This window comes from Puma concolor, chromosome B4, assembly GCF_028749965.1.
Source record: "Puma concolor isolate L17-30 chromosome B4, mPumCon1.1.hap2, whole genome shotgun sequence".
NCBI classification, from domain to species: domain Eukaryota; kingdom Metazoa; phylum Chordata; class Mammalia; order Carnivora; family Felidae; genus Puma; species Puma concolor.
In genome coordinates, this window is record NC_141673.1 from 22,815,453 (window position 1) to 22,832,161 (window position 16,709).

Below are 16,709 nucleotides of genomic sequence, written 5' to 3' on the forward strand. Positions count from 1 at the left end.
AGAATTGTTGAATAGCTGTATCATATACCTGAAACTAATCCAACACTGTATGCTACCTAACTGGAATTAAAATAAAAACTTAAAAAAAAATTAGATTGTTTTTAAAATTTGAAGTGACCCGGGGACTCTGAACCTGTACAAGGTGAGGGAAAGAATCAGTCCCAGGGAAGTTTTGAACAGGCAACACGGGAAAAAAGTTGTTTTTTGATTATACCCTATAAACTTCAATGCAATAATTACACATCCACTAACCAAACCTAGCAAAATTGCCAAGGTTTATGGTCATAAATTTACACTGGAACTAAGTTGGGTGATTTTCTTCAGCAAAGAGGAAGGAAATTATGGTCTGGATGAAGCAATGTGGAATAAGCAAGTAACTGTCTGGATGAAGCAATGGGGAGTAAGCAATTAGATCCCATCTCCTAGCAGAGAAGAAGCAATCAGCTTTTACCCAAGTAAGGAGAAACTGAAGAGCCAAGAGCATGTGCTGTGAAGCAACTGAATAATGGGCAATAAAAACCTAGGTTTGAGCCTAGGAGAGTGCTAATGGGATAAATAGTGAGGATATTATGGAATCAAAAAGAAATAAGTCTTGATAGATCAGAAAACTGTAGTAGTGAACTTGAAGAATAGATGGAGGTGGGCAAAGGGTAGAACAGGTTTAACGTTAAGATTTCAAAAGTAGTATCATTTCCGGTATTGGCAAGGTCAAGGGTCCAGTCTGTGATCAAAGAAGCAAATGGCTAAAGGAAAATAAAGACAATGGTCACTGCAGGTAAAGAAATCAAGAAACTGAGAGGCCAAGGTTTTGGATGACTCATCTATATAAATGTCAACTGATCTTACTAAGAGTGTCAACAGAAGAAGAGCTTAAATTTATAATTAAGAACTCCAATCATCAATGAATGAGAACAATATCATAACTGGGAAGGATCAGAGAAGTGAACTTCAAAGGACAAAGACTTTAGCTGGAAAAGGGAGTGTTAATGGTCTGGATGAGGCAACAGAAAGCAAGGACAACATCAAACACTTCCTAGTGCTTAAGTATATAGGGTGTAAAGGGAAAAAAGTTGCCAAACCATGGAAGGTAGCTATGGAGAATGTGGTATGGGGGGGGGGGGAGCAGTGGGGGAATGCCCAATTTTAGATAAGGCAAGAAAATAAACATTCTCAGAACAGGTTGATAAGATAGAAGAGTTTCCTGATCACAGGGGAGAAAACCTAGGGGATAAGACAGAAAAGCTTGGGAATGAAAGGAGGAAACCTAGATCAGAATTGGCAATGTACTAACTAGTAACCGCATGAGAATCTAAAAGATAACAAATGACCAGGAGATAGAGAATTCTGCAGGGAACTAGGGTAAAGACAGTGCTGTGAAGCATGGTTTGATTATCAGTGAAAGCTTCTGCAAGCTCCCTTAGTATAAGTCTACATTTATGAAATAGTAAATCCCTGAGGTTTCCCTTAGTGTTACAGCTGCATTCTGTGTGTGCACAGGTTTGTAAATATACAGGAAAAAAGTTTTGGAAAACTTCACTGTAAACTGTTAACCACAATTACCTCTGCTAAAGGATTTAGAATTTAGGAGAAAGGGAAAAAAAGCAAGTGAAAAGAATTTTTACTCCTTTTTAAATGAAAATACTACTTTTGTAATTTTTTTAAAGATTTTATTTGTAAGTAATCTCTACACCCCATGTGGCGCTCAAACTTACAACCCCAAGATCAAGCATTACATGCTCTACTGACTGAGCCAGCCAGGCACCCCTACTTTTGTAACATTTAAAACAGATTTTAAACTACCTGTTGCTCCTAAGGTTTTATGTTTTGTTTTTTTGTTTTTTTTTTAATGTGTGCATTCCATTTAAAATTTCTTAAAAATCGAGGCACCTGAGTGGTTTAGTTGGTTCAGCGGCTCTTTATTTCAGCTCAGGCCATGATCTCAAAGTCCACACTGTCAGCACAGAGCCTACTCCCAAGTAGTCTCATTCATTCTCTCTCTCTCTCTCCCCGCACCCCCTCCCCCACACGTTGTGTGCATGCACACTCTCCCTCTCTCTCTCTCTCTCTCAGAATAAAGAACTTAGGGGGGAAAAAAAAGTCATCCCAGAGTAAAAGACAATGGAAAGTGTCCAGATGTAACTAGCTAATAAATTCCTCAGATTTAAATTTAAGTACCTATTACCTAGACCAAAGGTCTTTCTCTCCTAAAGGCAAATACCATATGATATCACGTAAATGTAGAATCTAAAAAACAAATAAACGAAAAGCATAAACAGACCCATAAATACAGAGAACAAACTCATAGAAGGGAGGGGAGTGGAGACACTGGACAAAATGGATGAAGGGGAGTGGGAGGTACAGGCTTCCAGTTATGGAATGAATAAGTCAAGGAGATGAAAGGTACAGCATAGGGAATACAGGGAATGGTATTATAATAGCACTGTATGGTGACAGATGGTAGCTATACTTGGGGTGATAGATAATGTGTAGAGTCCTCAAATTACTATGTTGTATATCTGAACCTAATGTAACATTGTGTCAACTATACTTCAATTAAAAACAAAGTTTTTAAAAAATAAAGGCACAATATGTTTGAAAGCAAAAAAAAAAAAAAAAAAAAAATCTTTCCTAAATTTAAAACAAAAACATTAGGGCATTAGAAACATATCCAAGGGGCCCCTGGCTGGCTTAGTAGGTAGAACATGTGACTCTTGATCTCAAGGTCATGAGTTCAAGCCCCATGCTGGGTACAGAGTTTAATTAAAGAGAGAGAGAGAGAGAGAGAGAGAGAGGCTTAAAAAAAAAAAAAAAAACACATACAAGAAAAAATAAAACACTGCTAGCTTTACAAAGAAAAACAAAGAGACCAGATGACCAACTCATCTGCAAATCTCCTACCATCATGGTATAACAGTATTAATTCCACATTTCAGAAAGAATGTAAACATCTTGACTATGGGCACAAGAGGGAGCAAGTCAGCCTTGAATGAGGCTTACACCTGTAATTCATTCAGGGGAACTTATTCACAAAAACACTGCCTTTAATCAGAGAAAAGTAACCCCATCCTACTTTCACATGTGATTTGTCCTGGTAGCAATCAAAAATCTAATAGCATCGGGGCGCCTGGGTGGCGCAGTCGGTTAAGCGTCCGACTTCAGCCAGGTCACGATCTCGCGGTCCGTGAGTTCGAGCCCCGCGTCGGGCTCTGGGCTGATGGCTCAGAGCCTGGAGCCTGTTTCAGATTCTGTGTCTCCCTCTCTCTCTGCCCCTCCCCGTTCATGCTCTGTCTCTCTCTGTCCCAAAAAAATAAATAAATAAACGTTGAAAAAAAAAAAATTTAATAGCATCAAAGAAATCTTAGGAAGGACAGAACGAATAGTAGACAGCCTCCAGATAAAGCTTCCATGCTTTAAAAACTCAGCATATATACACAGCGATATCAATGGTTTATAAACATGTTAACTCCTCCAGGCACCTGGGTAGCTCGGTAGGTTAAACGTCCGATTCTTGATTTCAGCTCAGGTCATGATCTCACAGTTTGTGAGTTCAAGCACCACAGAGTCTGCTTGGGATTCTCTCTCTCCCCCTCTCTCTGTTCCTTGCTCTATCACATATGCTCTCTCTACCTCTCTCTCTCAAAATAAATAAATAAACATTAAAAAAAAAAAGGGGGGCACCTGGGTGGCTCAGTCGGTTGGGCGTCCGACTTCAACTCAGGTCATGATCTCACAGCTTGTGAGTTCAAGCCCTGCATTGGGCTCTGTACTGACAGCTCAGAGCCTGAAGCCTGCTTTGGATTCTGTGTCTCCCTCACTCTCTGCCCCTTCCCAGCTCACACTTTGTCCCCCTCCCTCTCCCTCTCTCTCAAAAATAAACATTTAAAAAAATTTTTAAAAACACCTGTGAACTCCTATTTTCCTACCCACACCCAAAATAAATAAAGGGTTGAACATTCGAAAGGAAACTGGGTTACTCGGGGCACCTTGGGTGGTTCAGTCAGTTAACCAACTGACTCTTGATTTTGGCTCAGGTCATGATCTCACAGTTGGTGAGTTTAAGCCCCCTGTCAGCTCTGTACTGACAGTGCAGGGGCCTGCTTGGGATTCTCCCTCTCTCTCCCTCTCCCTCTCTCTCCTCTCTCGTCTCTCTCTCTTTCCCTCCCCTACTCAAGCTTTCCCAAAATAAATAAACTTTAAAAAAAAGGAAATTGGGTTACCTAAAAATGTATAGGCATAAATAGTTAAGAATCTAATATTCTTTATTAATTTTAATAATTTCTTTAAACACCACCCTAAGACAACAAAAATTCTATAAGAACCAGTTTTTTTTTTTAATTTTTTAATGTTTGTTTGTTTTGTGACAGAGAGAGAGCATGAGCAAGCATGACCAGGTGAGGGGCAGAGAGGGAGACACAGAATCCAAAGCAGGCTCCCAACTCTGAGCTGTCAGCACAGAGCCCGACATGGGGCTCAAACCCATGAACTGTGAGATCATGACCTGAACCAAAGTCAGACACTTAGCTAACTGAGCCACCCAGGTGCCCCCAGAACCACAGTGTTAATAAAGTTTGTAAACCTTACAGCTATCGACACTTACAAAAGAAAAAAAAAAAAGGTTTCATACTACAATTAAATGGCAAAAATCCAAGATTCCTATATTTTAGAATGGAAATGAACTCCAGTGACTAAAATTTATCTTCAGTAAAGTATCTACTCATGGGGCGCCTGGGTGGTGCAGTCGGTTAAGCGGCTGACTTCAGCCAGGTCACGATCTCGCGGTCCGTGAGTTCGAGCCCCGCGTCAGGCTCTGGGCTGATGGCTCAGAGCCTGGAGCCTGTTTCTGATTCTGTGTCTCCCTCTCTCTCTGCCCCTCCCCCGTTCATGCTCTGTCTCTCTCTGTCCCAAAAATAAATAAATGTAAAAAAAAAAAAAAAAAAGTATCTACTCTTGAATTAGTGGATATACTAAAGCAGACTCCAAAAACATTAATGAACTAAATCTGAATAATAATACCGTATTAGAAGTACTTAAGCAAAATTCAAGAAGCACAAATTAGAAGACACAAAAATTCATTAATTTGACTATATCAGAATTAAAGATTTCTGTTAAAGACATCCAGGGCAAAGTTAATACAGACAAATAAAAAGAAGATATTTACATAATCTAAAACCAACAGCATCAAATATCTAGAATATAAAAGAAACTCCTAGAGAGCAAAGAGAAAAAGAAATCTCAATGGAAAAACAGACAAATGATACAAACAAAATTAAAAAAAGGAAACCCAAAAAGCTAAAAAGCTTCCTTAGAAATAGTCAAACTCAAGTTATCAGAGAAATGCAAATTAAAAGATTATACTTGCTGACCTAGCAAAAAATTATAAATCTAGATGATACCTAGTGTCAATAAGGAAGTGAGATTATAGGATTCCTCATACACTACTGGTGGGAACATACAGATTGGAGGGCAATCAAATCTGATGTCACCATTTTCTATAATTTAGTGATTCTGCTCCTAGATACATACACTCAAAAAATTCTCACTTCTGTAAAAGTTCAGCCCAGCTTTAGTGGGGCTGCAAAGAGTTGGAGACCATCTATGTATCTATTAACTAGGGGAATAAACAATAAAATGTGCTAGATGCACCCCATGTAGGATAGCAATCAGGTGTAACAAATAAGATATATACCCAGCAACAAAGATAAATCTTAAAAACAGTGTCAAGAGAGGCGCCTGGGTGGTGCAGTCGGTTAAGCGTCCGACTTCAGCCAGGTCACGATCTTGCGGTCCGTGAGTTCGAGCCCCGCGTCAGGCTCTGGGCTGATGACCCAGAGCCTGGAGCCTGTTTCCGATTCTGTGTCTCCCTCTCTCTCTGCCCCTCCCCCATTCATGCTCTGTCTCTCTCTGTCCCAAAAATAAATAAACGTTGAAAAAAAAAATAAAAAAAAAAAAAAAACAGTGTCAAGAGAGGTAAGAAATAGAATAATTAACGCTATAACATTTACGCAAATTTAAAATACCTGCCTACAAACAACACGTTTTACAAGAAAACATACATTACAAATATGCTTACAAAGAACATACATTAAATACACTGGAAGGATCACCTATGGGGAGGTGTGATCACCTATGGGGAGGTGATACAGTGATCAATATATTTGGTCTTCATCACTGTTCCTGGCACATAGCTGTAAAACCCTTGTAATTTCCCAAATAAGAGCCATAGGGACACCTTTTATAATATTTAGTTTTGTTCCCAGTTCCTGAAATAATGCCAGAGGTATAAAAGTGAAAATTATTCATATAAGACACTTTCAACCACACCTGAGTTTGTTAATAAAATTACTTTCGAAAAGGCTCAATATAATGGAAAAATGGGGACTGCTGCCAGGGAACCAACCATATAGAGGGTTGGAACTTCCAGCCCCATGCCCCAGATCTTCCAGACCTCTAGAGAGGGAAGAGAGGCTGGAAATTGAACTCAATCACTAATGGCCAATGATTTAATCACCTTCATTTTAATGAAGCCTCCCAAAAGGGGGGTGTAGACAGCCTGTGCAATGAAGGTGTAGACAGAGTGGTATACTAGAGTTGTCAGGGAAGCTCAACACCCCTTCCCACATACCTTGCCCCTACTGCATCTCTTCCATCTGGCGGTTCCTCTTTTGTATGCTTTTATAATAAACAAGTAATCTAGTACATAAAATGTTTTCCTTTGAAGCTACACTAGGGACACCTGGGTGGCTCAGTCGGTTAAGCATCCAACTTCAGCTCAGGTCATGATCTCACGGTTCATGGGTTTGAGCCTCGCGTGGGACTCTGTGCTGACAGCTCAGAGCTGGAGCCTACTTCAGATCTGTGTCACCCTCTCTCTCTCTCGGAAATAAATAAACATTAAAAATATATATATATTGAAAGTCACTCTAGCAAATTAATCAAATCCAAGAAGAGGGAAAGTCCAATCTATAGCCATTTGGTCAGATGCACAGCTAACAACCTGGACTTGTGATTAGCATCTGAAGGATGGGAGGGATGGCAGGAGGGCAGTCTTGCAAGATTAAGCCCTTAACCTGTGGGATCTGCCACTATCTCCAGGTACATAGTGTCAGAATTGAGTTAAACTGTAGAACACCCAGCTGGTCTTAAAGAATTACTGTGGAGATAAAACAGAAGAGGAGACACAATGGAAAAGTGTGTATTAAAGGAATGGACGGAAAATGAGAATGGGAATTTTTTTTTTAATATATGAAATTTATTGTCAAATTGGTTTCCATACAACACCCAGTGCTCATCCCAAAAGATGCCCTCTTCAATGCCCATCACCTACCCTTCCCTCCCTCCCACCCCCCCACCAACCCTCAGTTTGTTCTCAGTTTTTTTTTTTTTTGTTTTTTTTTTTCAACGTTTATTTATTTTTGGGACAGAGAGAGACAGAGCATGAACGGGGGAGGGGCAGAGAGAGAGGGAGACACAGAATCGGAAACAGGCTCCAGGCTCTGAGCCATCAGCCCAGAGCCTGACACGGGGCTCGAACTCACGGACCGCGAGATCGTGACCTGGCTGAAGTCGGACGCTTAACCGACTGCGCCACCCAGGCGCCCCTGTTCTCAGTTTTTTTTTTTTTTTTTTTAATTTTTTTTTCAACATTTATTTATTTTTGGGACAGAGAGAGACAGAGCATGAACGGGGGAGGGGCAGAGTGAGAGGGAGACACAGAATCGGAAACAGGCTCCAGGCTCTGAGCCATCAGCCCAGAGCCTGACGCGGGGCTCGAACTCACGGACCGTGAGATCGTGACCTGGCTGAAGTCGGACGCTTAACCGACTGCGCCACCCAGGTGCCCCTGTTCTCAGTTTTTAAGAGTCTCTTATGTTTTGGCTCTCTCCCACTCTAACCTCTTTTTTTTTTTTTCCTTCCCCTCCCCCATGGGTTTCTGTTAAGTTTCTCAGGATCCACCTAAGAGTGAACACATATGGTATCTGTATTTCTCTGTATGGCTTATTTCACCTAGCATCACACTCTCCAGTTCCAACCACGGTGCTACAAAGGGCCATATTTCATTCTTTCTCATTGCCACATAGTACTCCATTGTGTATATAAACCACAATTTCTTTATCGAGAATGGGAAATTTTTAAAAGAAAACATAGTAGCTAAGAGCTAAGTCTTATACCAAAAAAAAAAGAAAGAAAAAGAAAATAAAGAAAAGAAAAATCTAAGTCTTACACAGACCCAATATGAAAACAGGTGTGAACTAAACAATGATTAATTCAATCCTCTATACATTAACATGAAATCTCAAAAAAGTATATGAAAGATATTAACTACATTATACACTGGACTATTGCCAGTATCTTTGACATTTTCTCAAAACAAGGTGGTTAAAACTCTGAGACCACAATTTATACCATCTGATTCCTGGGTAATTAATTCCATAAGTTATTGGTCAATTTTAACCCCTAAAATTGAAAATTCACTTCAGTAATCTAGAGTGATTTAAACTGAGTTGAGCAGCATACTTCTAACCTTTAAATTAGTAAGCTATAAATATGTTTTTAAAGGAAATTCATCATAATATTGTAAGGAAAATGCATTTCTTCACACTAAAAGAACTTAAACCAATTTTTACTCTGAAATACCCTTAGTGATCAACTTTGCAGTAGAGTGAGCGAATGAATAAATAAGCATTCAAATAAAACCTTAGCCATAAGACTTGGATGGAACTGAATCCCACAAACTTCTCTCTAATGACAACAGGGAAAAACCAAGGAATTGGGCATTTTTCTAACAAAAGAAGATCAATACTGCTGACAAGGGCTGTGAAGTATACACCAAAGCAGGGTGAGTACAACAGATGTGCCCTAGCCTTCATCTTTCTAAATCTCTTAAACGCTTACTATTTATTCCATCATTAATTTTGTCATCTCATCATAAACTCTTTTAACTGCTTATTATGTATTATAAACAAAAAAGTTATTAACAACTAGAAGTCAAGAACCATCTTTAAATTCCACCTGAAGTCACTAATGAATGAAGGCAACCAAAGACTGATGGAGCTGTCTAACTATGAATACCTTGAGAACCCACCAGATTCATTAAGGTCAGCAGTACACCTGCGACATGTCCTAAACACTCTTCTGCACAGTATGCCCTTCCCCAGTCTATTCAATACCTTCGCTACTCTCCCAACCCTACCTAGTCTACCTAGCAAACTTCTATTATTCCTCCAAACTCCAGCTAAAATGTCATGTCATTAGAGGAGCCTGTCCTGTTCATCCTCTTCCCCCAGAGAGATAACACTTCCTTCCTTTGTTCTAACTTTGTACCACATACTTGTTTCTACTGCTCCGTTTGTCACATATAATTTGTTTACGTGTCTGTCTCCCCTACTTGACTGTGAATAAATTTCTTAGATGCACAGACTGGACCTTCCTTTTTGCCAAGCTCCATAGTAGGCTCTCAAACATTTGCTGAATACATGAATACCTGAAGCAAGAAGTCAGTCACTAGATGTCAAATGAATCTATAAAGCCTATCCACAGGGGCGCCTAGCTGGCTCAGTGAGTCGAGCATGGGACTCTTGTATTTATTTTATTTTTGAGAGAGACAGAGCACGAGTGGGGGAGGGCAGAGAGGGAGACACAGAATCCAAAGCAGGCCCCAGTCACTGAGCTGTCAGCACAGAGCCTGATGCAGGGCCCAAACTTGTGACCAGTGAGATCGTGACCTGAGCCAAAGTTGGACACCCAACTGACTGAGTCACCCAGGTGCCCCATGGGACTCTTGATCTCAAGGTTGTGAGTTCAAGCCCCACACTGAGTGTAGTGATTTCTTAAAAAAAAAAAAAAACCTAGGGGTGCCTGGTGGCTCAGTCAGTGAAGCATCTGACATCAGCTCAGGTCACGATCTCATGGTTTATGAATTCAAGCCCCACATGAGGCTCTCTTGCTTTCAGCACAGAACCTGCTTCAGATCCTGTCTCCCTCTCTCTCTACCTCTCTCTCTCAAAAATAAATAACATTTTTAAAAATAAAAAAAAAAGCAAATTAAAAAAAAGGCCTATCTGCAAAAACCCATTGGTTGCCATAGTCAATTCCCATTTTTTTCTTTTTCTTGGGGATTACATATAAAATAGACAAGTTACTAAAAACTTTTTTCTTAAGAGAAGCCAGGATTTTTTTTTCCCCTCAAGATTTTTTAAGTAATCTCTATATCGAAAATCCAATATAGGATTCAAACTCCCAACCCTGAGATCTAGAGTTGCATGCTCTACTGACTAAGCCAGCCAGGCGCCCCTAAAGATTTTTAAAGATAGACCACTAGGGGCGCCTGGGTGGCGCAGTCGGTTAAGCCTCCGACTTCAGCCAGGTCACGATCTCGCGGTCCGTGAGTTCGAGCCCCGCGTCAGGCTCTGGGCTGATGGCTCAGAGCCTGGAGCCTGTTTCTGATTCTGTGTCTCCCTCTCTCTCTGCCCCTCCCCCGTTCATGCTCTGTCTCTCTCTGTCCCAAAAATAAATAAAAAACGTTGAAAAAAAAATTAAAAAAAAAAAAAAAGACAGGGATATAAAGTGGACAACCTTTCAAAATCCTTTTTCAACTCTACAATCCCCTCAATTATTAAGATACAAGGGAACTAGATTCAATCCAGTAATAATAAGTCCCATCTAATAATGAATTTATTAGACTGGTTAGCCAAGCCTCTTTGGCTGGCTATTGGAGAATATTGGCCTGGAATTGGAGAATAACAGCTTCTCCAAGATGTTCACATCCTAACCTACAGAACTTGTAATCCTAGTACCTTAAATGGCAAAAAAGGACTTTGCAGATGCAATTAAATTAAGGATTTGGGGATGATATTATTCTGGATCATCCAAGGGCCCCTAGAAGAGGGAGGCAAAAAGGCGAGTCAGAGAAAGAGAGGCAGTGACAGAAGCAAAGATCATAAAGAGAGAAAAAGATCTGAAGATGTTATGTACCACCAGCTTTGAAAATGCAAGAAGGAACCATGAGTCCAGGCCATCTCTAGAAGCTGGAAAATGCAAGGGAAAGGATTTTCCCTAGAGCCTCCAAAAGAAACTCAGCCCTGCTGACACCATGACTTTAGCCCAGTAAGAACTACTTTAGACTTCTCACTTCCAGAACTGTACAATAATAAATTTGTGCTGTTTTATGCCACCAAAGTTCTGGTTATTTGCTATAGCAGCAACAGGAAACTAATACCATGCTTCCTTAGCCAGCAACACATGGTAATCAAACTTACCATCTAAGAAAGAATGATCTCGAACAGTTTCTGCAGCTAAAACAGACTTCCCACAACCTGCCATTCCGTATATGATGACCCATCCTGGTTCACCATTTAGTTTGAAGAGGTTCTGCTGAATTGAGTTCACCAGTTTCTTCCTAGTAACAAAGACCACCGGCCTCTGTGGCACTCCACCTTCACACAGGACTGTCCTTACTGAAATCCAAAACAAAACAAGTATGAATGAACAGAACTTTGAAATGGTTACTTAGGTCATACCATAAAAGCCAAAGACAGCAAGGCTGGGACTTTAACCTCAGAACTTCCAAGAGAAGATGTGGCTAGCATACTAACCTCAATGTTCTGATTTCTCAGAACATAACAAAAACAAACATAGGCCTTTCAAGATGACTACAGATAATGGAAAGCTCCATCTGCATCTGCCCTTATACACCCTATTCCTCCTTAACTCTCCAATCTCTTTTTCTCATATTAAAGACTGGAAAGGATGGTGTAAAGGAATATGGAGTTCCTTTCAAGAACATAGATTTCTAAAGATTCTTATTCTTTCCTATGCATGAGCTCAATAAACACAGAACTGGAGAAGAGCTTAAATAAAAGCCTAAAAATTGTCTTTTTAATCCCTAAAAATGTGTATTGTTCCCTCAGCAGTAGACAGCTCCCTGGGCAAGAGGAAAATGTGAGTAAACATAGGTACAAGTAAATATATTTAAATTGGAAAACCTAACTATAATTTTTTCACATGCATTTTCAGTGAACCAGTCTCTTCAACAGACTCCATTTAAAATACGATAAAACTGCAGCAATGTAGCACTGTCATAGCAACGTGATATAAGATATAATGAATACAAACCATATGAAGTTATTCCACCAACTGAATCTTTGCCACCATTCGAAGAAGAGATGACAGGAATGCCACCATGAAGAAGGCCAGCAAGATCTTTATACCCTTCATGTATTAGAGCATTGTAGAATGATATGTAGGAATAATTATCTTTTTTAAGTATCATTTTAATTAGGAGAGCTGCTCGTTGCTGCTGAGTGGGCTAAAAAAAATAAGTAGTTTAGTATACTACAAAGAGTATGTTTGCAACATAAATTAGTGGAGACCAGTGCAAGTTCTGAAATAAATTTAAGAAAACTTTTTAAAGTCATCAAATAATTATATCAAACATTTTAAATAAAAATTGGAAAGAAAAAAAAAACTTTATAGCAAAGACTGCTTCAGAGGGCTTTACCTCATTTTTTACTTTTTCCTCCTCTGATACTGTTAAAACTCCATCATTAATCATACAATCCATGATGTAGGACGTTTTAATGTCCTTTTCCAGGGCTTCTCTATGTTGAAGCAAACAGTTTCGAGCTTTTGCATCCATCCTCTCTCAAATTTTTCTCTAAGCTGTCAACCATCAGCTATGGACAAAACATCAAAATTTTTGTCAGATCAATGAAGATATGAAAAGATGTGCAACATTACTGGTAATCAAGAAATAAAAGATTTTTTTGGCAAAGATTTTTAAAACTGGACAAAACCCAACGCTTTCAAAGGTGTGAAAAAATGAGTTTTCATATGCACCACTTGAGGAGAGTACAAAATGGATATAACTTTTCTGGAAGGCGATAAGATATAAAAGCATTTAAGGTAAGTATTGTCTCTAACCCAAAAATCTCACTTCCAGAAATTTACCTTAAGGAGACATTTACATACGTATGCAAAGATATATAAAAAAAAAAAAAAAAAAAAACACAAACACAAAACACAAAAAAGAGTTAACAGAGCTGTGAGTTCAAGCCACAAATTGGGTGTGGAGCCTACTTAAAAAAAAAAGTTAAGAGAGAATGTTTGGGTAAGAAAAAAACACGAAAACAAAACAAAATTAAAAACAAAAAAGATGAGGGGCACCTGGGTGACTCAGCTGGTTAGACGTCTAAATCCTTGATTTCCACTCAGTTTGTGAGATCGAGCTGTGTCAGGTTCTGTGCTGACAGCAAGAAGCCTACTTGGGATTCTCCGTCTCCCTTTCTCTCTACCACTCCCCAACTCGTACTCTCCCTTTCTCTCAAAATAAATAAACATTTTAATAGACACACCAAAAAAATGAAAACAACCTAAATGCCTACCAAGTATGGATTTAAAAAATTAGAGTATGTATGTAAAGTGGTATATTATACAACCATTTAAAACAAAACATCTCTATGGAGTATCTGGGTGGCTGAGTTGGTTAAGAATCGGACTCTTGATTTCAGCTCAGGTCATGATCTCACAGCTGGTGAGTTCAAGCCCAGCCACCGGCTCCACACTGACAACACAGATGCTGCTTGGGATTCTCTGTCTCCCTCTCTCTCTGCCCCTCCCCTGCTCTTTGTCTCAAAATAAATAAACATTTAAAAACAAAAAACAAGACACATCTTCACGCACTGACATGTAAAGATGTTCACCACAAACTGATTAAAAAAATGAGAAACATGATCCCCAAAACAGCACAAAATATGTGTTGGTATCATATAAACATATTGGGAGATGTTGGGAAGTCTACTCAACGAAAAACATTTTGGGTTACTTCCAAGTAGCAAGATTTGGTGCGTTTCCCCTTTTTCTTTTTTGTACTTTTCTATATAGTCTTAATTTTTTCAATACACATTATCATTTTTACAATTTAAAAAACTTCTTAAAAGGTGCCTGGGTGGCTCAGGTCATGGTCTTGCAGTTCGTGGGTTTGAGACCCACGTCAGGCTCTGTGCTGAAAGTTCAGAGCCTGAAATCTGCTTCAGATTCTGTCTCCCTCTCTGCCCTTCCCCTGCTTGCACTGTCTCAAAAATAAAAATAAAACATTTAAAAAAAGAGTTAAAAAAACTTATGATTTTTATGAACAGTGATCATACTAAAATCCTAGTGTTTAGAAACTTGTATTAAACATTAAGACTAACCACAGCATTGTTGGTATTGAGCATTAGTTCCCACTCAAGGTGAGTGTCAGCTCTAGATCTTCATCTAAAACATATTTCTCACATGCTTACTCCACTGATGTTTTGGCTGTGCTAAGTATGACAAAACAACAGAAAATATTCTTTGGTGTCATTCCTTGGATTAAGAGGACACAAAAAAAGAATATTCTTTACAGTATAATATTCTAAGTTCCTACCAACTTTATTTCAGATACAACACAAATTTTTCCATGGGTATAAAATCCAGATCAGAATGTTCGCAAGTTTTTTTTTTTTTTTTTTTTTTTTTAATTTTTTTTCAACATTTATTTATTTTTGGGACAGAGAGAGACAGAGCATGAATGGGGGAGGGGCAGAGAGAGAGGGAGACACAGAATCAGAAACAGGCTCCAGGCTCTGAGCCATCAGCCCAGAGCCTGATGCGGGGCTCGAACTCGCGTGGCTCGAACTCACGGACCGCGAGATCGTGACCTGGCTGAAGTCGGACACTTAACCAACTGCGCCACCCAGGCGCCCCATCGCAAGTTTTTAAAACATTAACAGAACTCTATCCAATGTAATACAGTGAGTGTCTAAATATGTTAATTTATTGATTCAGTAAACATTTGAGCCCCTATGTGCCAAGCCCTGAAGTCTACAGAGATTAAATCATATCCCTGAAGGAATTCACAATCTAGTGGGAGAGAAAAATTTAAAGAGATAATTAAAAGACTCACAGAAGTTTTATTTTTTATGTTTTTATTGTTTATTTATTTCTGAGATAGAGCACGAGTGGGGAGGGGCAGAGAGAGAGGGAGACAGAATCCGAAGCAGGCTCCAGGCTCTGAGCTGTCAGCACAGAGCCTGACACGGGGCTCCAACTCATGGAATGCGAGATCATGACCTGAGCCCAAGTCGGTCACTCAACCGACTGAGCCACCCAGGCGCCCCTTAAAGAGATAATTAGAATGTGATGTCCTAAGTGCAAAAATACAGGTAAGTACAAATCATTTGGGGTGCACAGAGAGGAGGGATAATCATTAAGTGTCAACAATGACTATATACTTTTAAAGTCACAACTGTGGCACTTGCAACATAGGGAAATAGAGCATGTGCCTATACTTGGCAAGGTTCACCTTGACATCACATGTCCAGCATGCTAATGTCCAGTATTAGCATGAAACTGAATAATACAAAGTTATGATTGGAATAAAGCTATGATATTTTTTAAACATTAATAACATTTTATGATCTCAATTTAAACATAAACGTCCCCTCTGGGGCCTGGGTGGCTTAATCGGTTAAGCCTCCGACTCTTGGTTTTACCTCAGGTCATGATCTCTCGATTTGTTAGTTCGAGCCCTCATCCAACTCCACACAGACAATACAGAACCTGCCTGGGATTCTCTCTCTCCCTCCCCTCCCCTGTGTTCTCTCTCTCTCTCTCAAAATAAATAAACTTTAAAAATTTTTTGAACATAAAACGTCCCTTAATTTTTAGTTATTTAGGTTATTTCGAATTGCTAAGCAAATTGGCAACCTGAAACTAATTTCCAACTTTACCCATCCCCATTATGTAAATTTTAAACACGTTTTTAAACTCTGCACAAATCATAATATTCTGAAAAAATTCAGTGTCCCACTTTTGTAACCGCATCAAAATGTAAAAACAAACTCTTCAAAGATGTTAAGTAGAAAGAAAGTAAAGGGCAATTTCATCCAGGAAACCTGTAATAGTTGGCTACTTCCTCTCTCAGTAATCTCTCTTCCTGGTACAGGAGCAGGATGGTTACTAATTATTCCTTGTCCCAGAATTCTGCGTCCCTGAAATCGGCTACTGAACCTCCAAAGAACCCAGCTCGGGCAGAAAAGCGAGGCACAAACTTACCCAAACCTGTGTACCATGGTCTTACTGGAAAGAGCAGCCCTGCGGGGACAGACTGGGAAGTCAAGGTGGGGGTGGCGGTCTGCGGAGAGAAGCAATGGGGGCTTCCTAAAAGGAATGTAGGGCGCGGCGCGCAGCCCCGGGGCAAGTCCGGGCCTCACAGGTGCCTACCAGAGCCTCCGTAGCCCGGGGCGCCTGAATGAATTTCTACCCGCCCCCCCCCCCCGCCCCATCCCCGGGGACCTCTGATTGGCGGAAAGGTAGATGTCACCCCCGCAGGCCGACCACACAGGCCCGGGGCGCCGAGGTGAACCCGGGTCCGAGGGCCGCCCTCTGGGTGGACCCCACCCCAGACACAAAGGGAGGAGGGCCACTAGGGCAGTCGCTCTTTCCCTTCAGCGGAGCCTGGCGTCCCTCCGGACGCCGCCGCGGCTTCAAGTCCTCGAGGGTCGCTGATGGCAGAGACTCCTCACCTTCTGCTTCCTCTCCCCCTCAGGCCAGAAATACAGCATCAGCGTCCACTTGATAACTCCTCCTCTTCGCCTCAGAACCGCGGAGCAGTCAAAGCCCGCTCCGCCCGCCCAGCCCGGACAGCGCGCGCCCGCGCACGCAAATAAATAACACTCCGAGCGCCGAGGACA

General features: G+C 40.5%; 1 protein-coding gene across 4 annotated transcripts in view; it reads right to left on the reverse strand.

Moving 5' to 3' along the window:
* The window catches only part of APAF1 (apoptotic peptidase activating factor 1), a 93,115-nt gene extending 76,410 nt beyond the window's left edge, over positions 1-16,705 (reverse strand). For 2 of the 4 annotated variants that reach the window (XM_086712576.1, XM_086712577.1), the window contains exons 1-4: positions 16,542-16,704; positions 12,497-12,671; positions 12,112-12,304; positions 11,256-11,453 (exon numbers count right to left, since the gene is read on the reverse strand). In XM_086712576.1, the coding sequence (XP_086568702.1) occupies positions 11,256-11,453; positions 12,112-12,304; positions 12,497-12,634 (529 nt within the window). In that variant the 5' untranslated portion in view covers positions 12,635-12,671; positions 16,542-16,704. Of the gene's footprint in view, positions 1-11,255; positions 11,454-12,111; positions 12,305-12,496; positions 12,672-16,071; positions 16,265-16,541 lie in introns of those variants that run through there. The other 2 variants (XM_025926614.2, XM_086712575.1) reach the window with 2 other exon arrangements.
* Between the last annotated feature and the right edge of the window lie 4 nt (positions 16,706-16,709).